At 37.9% G+C, this 11,951-nt stretch overlaps 7 protein-coding genes across 7 annotated transcripts; 4 read left to right on the forward strand and 3 right to left on the reverse strand. All coding sequences in view use genetic code 12, as the record gives it.

The window, feature by feature from the left end:
- Positions 1 to 26: 26 nt before the first annotated feature.
- Positions 27 to 1,379, forward strand: MTM1 (Mtm1p; the record flags this gene model as incomplete). The annotated part of the gene is made up of 1 exon (XM_007372699.1): positions 27 to 1,379. The coding sequence occupies one exon, from the start codon at positions 123 to 125 to the stop codon at positions 1,299 to 1,301; it is 1,179 nt and encodes a 392-aa protein (XP_007372761.1).
- Position 1,380: 1 nt separating this feature from the next.
- Positions 1,381 to 2,496, reverse strand: SPAPADRAFT_48352 (uncharacterized protein; the record flags this gene model as incomplete). Its single annotated transcript, XM_007372700.1, has 1 exon — positions 1,381 to 2,496. The coding sequence occupies one exon, from the start codon at positions 2,494 to 2,496 to the stop codon at positions 1,381 to 1,383; it is 1,116 nt and encodes a 371-aa protein (XP_007372762.1).
- Positions 2,497 to 2,685: 189 nt separating this feature from the next.
- On the reverse strand, positions 2,686 to 3,494 carry SPAPADRAFT_58578 (uncharacterized protein; the record flags this gene model as incomplete). Its single annotated transcript, XM_007372701.1, has 1 exon — positions 2,686 to 3,494. The coding sequence occupies one exon, from the start codon at positions 3,470 to 3,472 to the stop codon at positions 2,729 to 2,731; it is 744 nt and encodes a 247-aa protein (XP_007372763.1).
- A 182-nt stretch (positions 3,495 to 3,676) lies between these two features.
- RSM22 (mitochondrial 37S ribosomal protein RSM22) lies at positions 3,677 to 5,920 on the forward strand (the record flags this gene model as incomplete). Its single annotated transcript, XM_007372702.1, has 1 exon — positions 3,677 to 5,920. One exon carries the CDS (start codon positions 3,677 to 3,679, stop codon positions 5,918 to 5,920), a length of 2,244 nt encoding a protein of 747 aa, XP_007372764.1.
- A 247-nt stretch (positions 5,921 to 6,167) lies between these two features.
- RPS27A (40S ribosomal protein eS27) lies at positions 6,168 to 6,416 on the reverse strand (the record flags this gene model as incomplete). Its single annotated transcript, XM_007372703.1, has 1 exon — positions 6,168 to 6,416. One exon carries the CDS (start codon positions 6,414 to 6,416, stop codon positions 6,168 to 6,170), a length of 249 nt encoding a protein of 82 aa, XP_007372765.1.
- Positions 6,417 to 8,148: 1,732 nt separating this feature from the next.
- SPAPADRAFT_64490 (uncharacterized protein) lies at positions 8,149 to 10,391 on the forward strand (the record flags this gene model as incomplete). Its single annotated transcript, XM_007372704.1, has 1 exon — positions 8,149 to 10,391. The coding sequence occupies one exon, from the start codon at positions 8,221 to 8,223 to the stop codon at positions 10,336 to 10,338; it is 2,118 nt and encodes a 705-aa protein (XP_007372766.1).
- Positions 10,392 to 10,769: 378 nt separating this feature from the next.
- SPAPADRAFT_58581 (uncharacterized protein) lies at positions 10,770 to 11,907 on the forward strand (the record flags this gene model as incomplete). The annotated part of the gene is made up of 1 exon (XM_007372705.1): positions 10,770 to 11,907. The coding sequence occupies one exon, from the start codon at positions 10,958 to 10,960 to the stop codon at positions 11,885 to 11,887; it is 930 nt and encodes a 309-aa protein (XP_007372767.1).
- Positions 11,908 to 11,951: the final 44 nt, after the last annotated feature.

Below are 11,951 nucleotides of genomic sequence, written 5' to 3' on the forward strand. Positions count from 1 at the left end.
GCCTTAGACCAAAGTCCTTGTGTGTCATCGGGATCAAATACGTCAATATAAGTCATATGAAAGATAACATCTTCCGTTCATAGTTCTAACAAATCACTACGTGTTTGAAAAACAAAATCAAGATGTCATTGTCATCAGAGTTGGCAGCAGGTTCCATGGAGGAGCACGATCTTAAGTTTGGCGAAAAGTTTGTTGCAAAGCCAAAAGTTGCCATACCAGAAAATGATATATCAATAACTCAACGAATGATAAGTGCATGTCTGGGTTCACTCATAACCTCATTGGTAGTCACACCATTTGATGTGATTAGAATCAGAATCCAACAACAAGAGATCTTACCGCAGGATACATGTTGCCACAATTCGCTTAAGGTGGAAAGTGTTCCAGCTACCGGCAGAAATACCTTGGTGAAACACATGGCATCCCCTTCCGCAATGGCTAAAGCTGCAGAAGCTACTCCTGAACTCTTTTGGATGCATAACAGATATTGCAAAGCAGAGAATTGTTCTCGAATAACATCTACGTTTCAAGGGTTTGCATGTGTAGCTAAGAATGAAGGTGTAGGGACACTTTGGCGTGGTCTTTCGCTTACATTGTTCATGGCTATTCCATCCAATATCATCTACTTTACCGGATACGAGTATATCCGTGATCATTCCCCAATTTCAAACCATCCGTTAAATCCATTGCTTTGTGGCGCGTTTGCCAGAATAATGTCAGCCACATTTATTGCCCCTGCAGAATTAATAAAAACTCGATTACAATCCATCCCATCCGATCTGAAAACCTCGTCAAAAGTGTTGAATAATTTATTGAAGGACCTGTTTTCTCTCGTACGGCAAAATGGAGCTGGTACCTTATTCAAGGGATTGCAAATCACATTGTGGAGAGATGTGCCATTTTCAGGGATATACTGGTCGTGTTATGAATTATTCAAGAGTCGTATCGGACATGCTTTAAATGCGGATTTTGACAATAGTAGGGGTACTAATGACTGGAAAGTATTTGCAACTTCATTCTTTTCAGGATCAATTTCTGGTACGGTGGCTGCATTCTTTACTAATCCATTTGATGTTGGGAAAACAAGATTACAAATTACATTCGAAGAAGGTCAGAAACCGGGTGGTTACAACAGAAACATGTTTAAATTCTTGATTAATATTTATAGAAGAGAAGGAATTGGTGCGTTGTATGCTGGGTTTGGTCCTCGAGTAATGAAGATTGCGCCTGCTTGTGCCATAATGATTTCATCATATGAAATTGGTAAAAAGTTTTTTAAAGATGGCAATAATCATAATTAAATTCATGTACATAAGAAGAAATAGAATTTTTTTTTGAATATTTATAGAATTATATAGAATTATAATATGTTCAGGTTGGTCAATTATTACCCCAATGGTCGTTAAATTCTTCTGGTAATTCTCTTGGAAACAACGATCCTCCAATAATATTATCATGATGGACAGATTTTGTTTGTTGCGACAGATATTGGCGTGATTGAGATGGATCCAGATTTTGGCGTGAAATTATATTCTGCTTTTCAAAAGAATGAAGACGCTGGGCTTGATTCAGCTGGGGAGGTTTAAGTGGTTGGTGATTCTGGGACAGCTGGCCTTCATTATAAGGGTTGTAAGAAGGGCCTCTTTTCTCTTCATAACCAAGGGATTGTGGTGTACTCATTTCATAAGAGTTCTCGTGTCCATTGACTGAGAATTTCGAATCACTTCTTTTACCTGGTTTTGAGTACTTTGTTGGTGATACTCTTTCCAAAACCCCCACCGATTCCTGTTCTAAACTTGTTGCAAATTCTTCTGATGCATCAGATAACTTTTTTGAAACAGAATACAATGAATAGGCAAAGTCGGCAATTGTTTCTCTTAAATCGGTAGAAATGCAACTGTCATATTGTGCTTGGACTGTTTGTAGCGCCAGTTCAACTTCTTCCAACTTTTCGCTAATCAAGATTGATGTTGAAGCTTTTGGACCAAATCTAGCTTGTGCATCTCTCAATTGTTTCTCCAATTTGAATTTGGAATTGAGTAACTCGTCCCTTTTCTTTTCCCGCTCGTGAACAAATGAAAGACTTAACTTAGTTCTATCCAATGATTCATTCATTTGAATGGTTGATCTCGCTTGAAGTAGAACCAATTGGGAAAAGTCTCTTATTAACTGTTGATTGTCCATGTTGGGAATATTGTTTGCCCAGTTTAGTAAGTCGTTGGCCAACTCTTGTTCTATTCCTTTAATTTTGTTTTCATATTTGATAAGCCGACCAATCTTTTTGAATAATTTGTAAGAAGTTATTCTAACTTTTGATTTGTGGTTAATGTGATCAGTGTCTCTTTGGGAGTTCATGGTTGTAGTTGTTGTAGTAGTGTTTGTTGTCGTTGAATTTGCCAAGTTTGGGAAAACAGAAACGGCAACTTTGTCTAGAACTCGTTGAAACGCTGTTGGCGGTCTACCTAGTCTTGATAAGTTTGATCTTTCGGTAGACATTGTTGCAATTCATACAGCTCTAGGCATAACCTGGACAATATATTAGGGGACTCTCGGGATAAATCAAGTACTTAAATTAACCGCTCAAATGTATAATTTTGAGAAAATTTTAACTACAAAAAAATTCTAGTAAAATTTCGCAGCCAGGCCCCGGCAATTCGGGCTTAGTCGGAAACTACACAGTTTAGGCTATATGATATCTTTTTGTTAAGCTATATCAATATACAGAATCTTACTTTTTGGAAACTTCCTCGTCGATATTTAACCCAGTAATATCAGCAATAGATTTTCTTAAAGCGGCAGTGCGTGCTTCGATCGACTTCTTACTGTTTTCGGTAGTTTCTTCTATAGAGTGCACAAGTCCAACTGCTGAGTTGTAAGTAGCTTCTTGTTGTTTGGCCAATGCTGGAACTTTATTTTGTTCAACTTGCCACAAGAATTGCATGCTGTTGTCAAATGTGCGTGGTAAAAAGTATTTGAATGCCCCAAGTCCGAATATGGTTGGAAATGTGACTCTGGCAAGAACACCTCTTGGACGGGCAGCAATTGTCCCGGCTAAAAAGGCAATGACAATATATATGGAATTAGGTAAGAGATCTTCTGATCTATTGTGCAACCCACTAACGGTATCAGCGACTGCTCTTTCGGTGGCATTGTATTTGGTGTAGCTTGAATTTAACCACAGTTGAATCGAATCGGCAGTGGACTCGGTGAACTCTCTTACTGATTTAAATATTTGCTCTGTGGTACCAGTGGAACGGACGGAAATACCGTCGATGATTCTATTGCTTCCAAGTGCTGCAATTTCTGATGCTGGAGCTGGAGTCACAGTTCCTGGGATATTGACAACGTCTCTTTCGTCTTCGTAAAAGTTACGCTTTTTTGAATCATTGTGCACTATTCCATTGTTGCTTGTTGCTATTACTGCTCCTGCTGATAAAACAGGAATCCCAAAACGAAAGGCTCTACCAAACATGTTTGCTTATGGTGGTATTGATACTGTTTCGGCTCTCCAACGCATTTTTTTTTTTCACTTGCTTTCATTCGACCAAGTCGATTTTACTTTTCTGTCCAAATCGGGACGAGCCGCACGGACGTTCCTTTGTCTGATTTTTTTTGGAGCCAATTTAAATTTTCACGATGCAGCAAAGAAAGGCTGTCAACTTATAGAAACAATCAGATGTTGTGCAGTCGATCGATAGCTCGAGGCAATATCACCGCCCGTCTAATCAGACAGGGGAGGTGCTTCTATTCCACTCCCAAGTTAAATGAGTCCAACTTTGATTTCTTCACCAAGGAAACTCGCTCTACCACAAACGACAACTTGATCAAATCAAGACAAGGTTATTCAGCACACAGTGGAGAAACCATACATAATACCAAAACCGTTACACGCTCTGATATCATAGATGACAAGCCTTCCCACTTTCGTAATCTGGATGGATCGTTGATCAAAGGAACGAATTCTGATGAGGCAAGATTGCATGATCTGACTCTTGAAGGAAGAGTGGACCATAGAGTTACCCGATTGCCTAAGGAAATCTCCAAGGTTATCAACAATAATATTTTGGGGCATGTGGTTCCTAATAAACTCAGAGAACGTGTTACTAGTATATATAAGGATATGCAAAAGAATTCGATCCAACGAGCTCCAGTCAGTTCCTTGGATGCAGATGCTCACATCAGTGCTTTCTTCCTTCAAGATTACGCACATGCAAGACAGGTGTTGTTGGAATTACAGAAGAGAGTTGGTGAAGAAAAATTCAACCCGCAAAGGGTCCTTTCAGTGGGGTATGGACCTGCTGCAGGCATGGTTGCCTTGAATGAAATCATGGGGCCAGATTGGATACCTGAAACAAAAGATGCTTATATTGTGGGAAGAAATAACGGGGAGATGAAGAAACGTGCAAAGATTATCTTGTCAAGGCAACCAAATGAAAATGTTTCTGCAAGTGAAGAGTCAGCTGCGGAACCAGAAGAACCAACAGAAACCAACGAACCTGAAATCGAGTCTGAAGAATTCGTTCTCGAAGAATACAAGGGCCCAGTAGATTCCACCAAGCTCAATATCCGAACCAAACTTAAAAATACCATTCCAGTCTCGAAACAGTATGACCTTATTATAGTCAGCAGTTCACTTTTATCGCGTGAATTTAGTTTCCCTAATGATGTTGATGCTAATATCCGTATGCTTTTACGAGTTCTTGCTCCTAACGGACATATCGTCCTTGTAGAAAGAGGTAATGCCGTTGGGTTTGAAACCATTGCGCGTGCTCGACAAATCATGATTAGACCGGAAGGCTATCCTAATGAAAATGGTAAGATTCCTCGTCCTTATATCCATGGTTCTTCCGTCAAACCTCAACGAGTTAAGAAAGACGACGAGTTGATAACTAAAGCAGATATTGAATATGAGAAAGAGCTATTGGCCAAATGGGAAAAGGAGGACCAAGAATTATTGGAAGAGGGACAGGAATTAGCTAAGGAATTGGATGAAAAGTTTGGAGAAGTAACTGAAGAAGAATTAAAGTTTGAAGATGAAGATGATGTGGAAGTTATTGATCCTAACACTCAAACTGAAGCTAAGGAAGAAAAAATGGACTATCACTTGAGTATTCTTGCTCCTTGTCCTCATCATCAAAAGTGTCCCTTGCAAATGGGACACCCAAAGTACTACTCTATTCCTAACCATAGTCACAGATTTAGCTTTTGTTCTTTTTCCAAGGTTGTTGAAAGACCGAAATACACCATGGAATTAAAAAAGGGTAAGTTATTGGCTACATCTTGGGATAAACGTGCCGACGATGGAATTGGTCATGCTGACCGAGGAACATTAAAGAGATTGCAAGGTGGTGGTAGACCTGGTGGCCGTAACACCGAGGATGGTTCTTATTCATATTTGATTGCCCATAGAAGTCCAAACGACCCTGCTACTATTGAAAAAATTGAAAAAGATCGTAAATTTAATGATAAACAAGACTTTAATAACGTTAATCATTGGGCTCGTATTATTGAAAGTCCAAATAAGTTAAAAAGTAATGTGAAGATGTCAGTGTGTGCTTCTAGTGGGAAAATTGAAACTTGGAATGTTCCAAAGAGTTTGGGTAAGCAAGCATACCATGATGCTAGAAAATCTCAAGAAGGTGACTTGTGGGCATTAGCCAAAAAGGGAGTACAAGTCAGAAACATAGTTTCTGATGAAGTTCGTGAGAAATTGGATTTGTTGTATAAAGTCAACCGTAAGAAATTCTTAAAGGAGCAACATAGAAAATCCTCGAAAAAGAAAACTGGAGTTGCAATTGAACAATTTGAACGTGATTCAGATGCCATAGAAGCAGCAGTGCAGAAATTGGAACTGACACAAAAGTATAGAACCGGTGGGAAAAAGTTTGACGTTAACCCTGACAAATATGAAGGGAAGTAATGTACAGTATATAAATAGCTTGTAAATAGACTAGGTAAGGTTCTTGTATTAAGGTATATTGGTTCTTTGTTTAAATCACATAGCTGATTACATCTGAAAATCTGGTATATATATATATATCTTTCTCTTAACTAAAGGTATACTAAATACGTTTGCCTATATAGTGACGGTTAACGGTAACGATAAAATGTCAGATGCAACATTGAAGAATCTTATAAAGCCGTTGGGAGCAAATGCCCTAACCGCTCTATTTTCTTCTAAATGAAGCCCCTTCAGTCAAGTGGCATTTCCCACCCGATGGCGTAGCAACAACGGAAGAGCAATCGTCGCAAGTGATGACGGTTTGTGCATGACTGAATATAGTATTAATATTGCGACATCCTGGACATTTCACGTCAATGAAAAATGTATTTGGTGCTTGTACTAATCTTTTTAACTTATGTCTAGATCTTTCAGTTAATGGATCTGGATGTAATAGATCTTGAACTAACACCATGATTCTTCTTGCAGCAAAATATTTCTGTATAAAACCAGGATTGTGAAGTTTTGGATGGCAATTGATTCAAAAGCAAGACGGTTGAAACTCAAGGCTATCGGGCTTTTCTTAGATAGGTATCGTGTAATTTGCAGTTAAAACCAAGCCTGAAGTGTAAATTATGCTTTGAGGGCTAGAGATATGCGGATGCAAATGAAGTAGAGCTGTACAGGGATCAGGTGAAACGATAAGATAAAGGAATTTTTCTTAATTGGGCGCATTTATCAACACGGTTTGTATGCAGGTTCGGAGATGCAACATTGCAACCACGAAATGTAGTGACGATTAGGATTTTCTATTTCACATGAATTAGACTTTAGTGGGAAGTTAAGCAGAATGTGAAAGATATCAAGAACCTCACTAAAATAAAACATTTTGCGAATTATTGACAAAGACTGAAACATATAGTCCTTCAAACCATCTGTGAGCTGCCACAAAATATGAATAAACACGAGGCTCGTAATTACTTTGTTCTTTTGTGGGGTTATTCAATTATGAACTCATTATAACATTGAGAAACATATACCGCTAGAACAAAATTTTCACATGCTGTGAGTGGCATTCGAATTACAAAATAAACGCCGAGCGTAATGCTGTTTCCGTGTTTATGAAATCATATTCTATTTGTGACACTATCACATGAATTCTTTTAGAATTTTGCTATTGTATTCATCAATCCAATCAATCTTTAGGTGCAGTTGACACCTTGTTCCTTGGCAAGACAACCCATGGCTCATCAAGGCACATTTTACGCAAAGCCACCCATACTTTGTCTCATAGTCTAAAATTGTGTTAAACCTTAATTATAGTTTCAATTAAAGTTTGTTAATTCCAATTTAGGTCGAATATTCATGTTCGATACTGTTCGATAATGCACAGACCCCTAACCATTAAACTTTACTCTTCACATGAATCGGACTATTTTTGAAGAGCGTTGACATTCTGATGCGTCTCCATGAATACTATGTCATCATTAAGCATAAGGAAGTGTAACAATCATCTACCGCGAGATTATCACATGGCACCATTCAATCACCTACTCCTGCAAGTCTTGGCGAGACCCGAAAACTACTACGTGGTTTGTTCCGCTTATCACATATTTTTTATTTTTATTTTTTTTTTTCTTTCTCAGTGATAGTTATTGTTATTATTATTATTATTACAAAGTCTCAAATCGCGTCTCTAAAAATAAGCAGACACGCAACTCTAGTACGCATGATTTAGGTAACACATATCCACTGGTGACCTAGTTGTAAATTAGCCATTTCCGTCCCAAACAAGGGTCAATAAACTATTAAATCACTAGTTAGAGTTGGAGGAAAGTGGCATGATTTATATATGGAGCTTGGAGCGTTTAGTTCGTTATGATTTTAGATCATTGTTTTGTGTTGTCATGCGAACCCATGCAACTGCAAAATGGGGCAGCAGTTGCTAACAAAGCGTAGAAAAAAATCACCGAAGATCGAAAGCGAAGAAAGAAAAAAATTAAACAATGCACTCAAGAAGTTTATTTTGTGTATTTTGCAGTTACTATTATTTTTACCTTTTACTTGGACTAGCCGTTCATTTGTTTATATTTCCCCCTTCTTGGTTTTTTTTGATTAAATATATAGTATTACATGGCATTGCCGCAGTATTAAGTGAAAATTATAATTAAATGGAAGTTTATCGCACTACAAATCTGGTTGCCAGTAAATCTTCCCATCTGAAAAAGGCTGCTTGTGTAGAAAGCGTCACGTTTGTCTTGGTTAACGATAGAAGAACAATGTCATTGACTACAACAGCTACTAAGGTACACCAACCCCGATCGCAGCCTAGGATGCAACCGGTATTACCTGCTCAAGATACCCCTCAGACACAACTCCAAAATCAAAACCATACACAAACAAAACTTGAGACAACCAAGCCACCATCACCACAACACATAGAATCAACACCAGCAACAACAACATCAACAACAACAACAACGTCATCATTGCCATCATCACAACAATCATCTCCAATCACATCTGGTAGAATACGTCAACTAGTCCAACCTCCAGATGACTATATAAAACCCTATCTGCATGACAAGTTATACAAAACCTTTACCTATACAATAATTTTGTTGCCAACTTTGACATCAATATTATTCCCTACCACCACCACAACCAACACCACTACTAATGAACAAATTGGTAACTTCATAATTGATCTTTTAACGGTGCTATTGATAAGTTGGGTAGTACGATATGCTGTTGAGTGGCCATTTAACTGGCTCAAGACGTTACGCAAAACCAAACGAGCATTGGTTCAGGAATTATTGGATAGTAGTGAAGACCAAGATATGACCAAGCAAATCTTGCTAATTAGAAAAATCAACACCTTTGAAATGATTGCATTGGTATCTTGTCTTTTATCTTCAATGTTCGGATCCATTCTTTTAATATGGACAAGAAACTATACTATCATTGATAAGGTTAGGAAGAAAATGGTGTTTAACAACGTCAATATTGCCCTTTTGCAATTTTGGTCTATTTTCAGGATATTCTTGACGTTTACCGACATTCTCCAAAATTCATCCCTCAATGAGGGTGATTTGTATATTCAACAACATCACCCACGTCAATCAAGAAAATGGTACTTAGAATTAAAGGACTATTTCTTACCAAACCCAACTAATCAAATATTAGCGGAGAATATCCAGTTGTATAATAAAGAATTTGATCAATTAAAGGCTGATCTCCTGAATTTGCAACAGATTATAAAGAAATTTCCCAGTGATTCCTTTACACCATTTCCATTGAGTATAAATTCTGGTTCAGTTGGTTCATCGCCACTATCCTCAGCCAGTTCTTCGCCCATTGTCGGTCCTGCCAGTCCTGTTATGCAACTGAAACAACCAACCATGCCTAAACGAGTTCTGACAAAACAACAACTACAACAACAACTTGTGCCTAAGAAAGCTAATCGTCATTTTGTTGCCACTGCAGTTGCAAAAATGCAACCTCCTTTGAAAACAATTGTCGAGGAGGACCCTGGAGGTGCACATGAAGGTAATCTATCCAAAAAAGGTCTTGCAATCAAAATATCTCCTCCTAAATCTGAACCAAAAAAATATATAAATAACAGCGTGAGACTAGATGGTAAGCTTAAGGTATTGCATGAAATATCATTGTTTGACTTGTTAATTCATCCAGGAAGGGTTTATAGATTGATTATGGACGAAATAATCTACCCCTATGTCACATATCAATTACAATCTAAACTGTATTTGCTTGTGAAGATGGTAATTTGGGAAGTGGTGAACAAATATGTGCTTCTGGGAATATTTGCTTGGTTTTTGGAATTGTATTATAATCCATTTCGTTATATAAAGGAAGTAATGGTTTGGATTTGCTTTAAAATGCCAGTGCGTGCTACAATTACAACTCTTAAAACTACAGTATTTGTACCGCAAATGATATTAAGATGGGTATTATTGAAACCGTTATATTTGGGTATGGTAATTGTATTTGGTACAACATCGGTGTTTTTTCTGAGTATAAGGTCATCAAAGAAGAAGAAGGAGAGAAATGTTGAACCTGTGAAAGTGATTCGAAGACGAAGAGTTCCTGTCAATAACTCACCAGTGGCGGTAACACCACCTTTCACTGGAACTGAATTTCCAGGAATGAAACAGTTTCATTTAAATTCACCTGAGGAAAGAAACTTTAATGGAGTTTCTAAGATAGCTTCAATTTTAAATAGACCCCAGGTGCAGAAAAGACTGGGATCGCCTTCGATAAAACCAGCATTGTGTCCGCCACTCGTTGCAACAATGACTAGTAATGCACCTATGCCGGCTACGTCTTCTTCATTTAGAAGGTTCAATGTTTCTCCAGTGTCACTCTACGATAACTAATTATTAGTGTATATTATTTGAATGTTGTTTTTTTTTTTGCAGTCACTGTTTAGCAATTCCTCCACTCTCTTGCGCGATCTGTCAATTTTTTTTACTTCGCAAAAACTTGCTTGTATAAATATTACCCCACCAGCAAGTAAGGGATTATGAGAACCCTACTGGTAACAACTACAAACATAATCAACATAACATGGCCAATAAAAGACGTCCTAAGAAGGCTCGTGCTCCTTATAAACGATATGTGTATAAATCAAACAATTACTTAGCCAACTCAGATGAGGAAGAATCTGGCGATGATTTGGAATCATCAAACACTCAAAGATTCAAGAATAATGTAAATATCGTCAACTCAACGTATGTACTTACGGATCAAGTGAAGATACAAGGGAAAATTTGGCCCTGGAGTAAGTTTGAGAAAGTGGATGTATTGCAGTGTGCCTTGCATGGCCATAATCCAGAGTATACCCATTTGGTAGAAAGTAGTTTAGAGGTTAATCAAGACCTTATGAAGCTACCTACAGAGATATTTGTATATATATTTGAAATCCTCCAGGCCTGGGGGAAGCTTCGTCCGCGATATATGAGGGTTTGCAAGTTATTTTATATGATTATTCTCCCGATGATTTATCGACATCCTAAATTAAAAGCTTCCAATTTTTTCAATTTTGTTGAAACAATTGGTAATAATAAGGCACTAGGAGACTATATTCATAGTTTGGATCTTTCGTATATCATCCAAACGGGAAAGAATGCCTACGTGGCGAAACTATTGAAGCGGACAGCCAAATCGCTAGAAACGTTTGTGGCTCCTCAAACCAGTTTTGGATTGGGGCCACTAATTGCATTGAAGAATTGCTTAAATTTACGAATATTGGACTTGAGATTGGTTTCAGAAACATTAAAATTGGAAGAACTATTCCATTCCATTCGAAATTTAGACAAACTAACCCATTTATCCTTTCCAAGGTCCCTGATTGAAATAGGTCTGTACGAGTCAATAAACTGGCCACCCAATTTGAAATTCTTGCGTATTTCCGGTGGATTGAATGATGATTTCTTATATGAAAGTAAATTCCCAGAACTGATTACCGAATTGGAGTTTTCGCATTGTCCAGTGATTTCGGACTTGGGATTACGACAAATATTGTATAGAATCGGCCGCAATCTTCGTACCTTAAAAGTGCAGTACCCAATGCCAGGTCTCCAAAAGAACTCTCTTGATCAAGTGTTCATATATTGCCCAGATTTAAGAGTATTGGAAATATCGGTTGACTATGTATCCTCGTCATTTTTTGATGAAGAGTATCTCCAATATTTACCCTATCCAAGACCACTACGCACATTGTATATCCAAAGCAGTGGCATGTTGGGGACTCTGACGAGATTAGATCCTTTGGATTTAGCAATGGCATTGAACGAAGGGAGATTGCCAAACTTAAAAAACATCCAGTGTACGGCGAAGTTAGGATGGGATCCAAAGTCTGAGGCAGTACAGTATATAGCTGATACTTTGGATGAACGTAATGGTGGTATTTACATAGGTTATTAAAATAGACATGCCGAGCCGCGCAAGACTCTGTAGAAAATTCTCTGGCGCGTTGACATAAAAAACC

Source organism: Spathaspora passalidarum (genome assembly GCF_000223485.1).
Source record: "Spathaspora passalidarum NRRL Y-27907 unplaced genomic scaffold SPAPAscaffold_1, whole genome shotgun sequence".
Classification (NCBI taxonomy): domain Eukaryota; kingdom Fungi; phylum Ascomycota; class Pichiomycetes; order Serinales; family Debaryomycetaceae; genus Spathaspora; species Spathaspora passalidarum.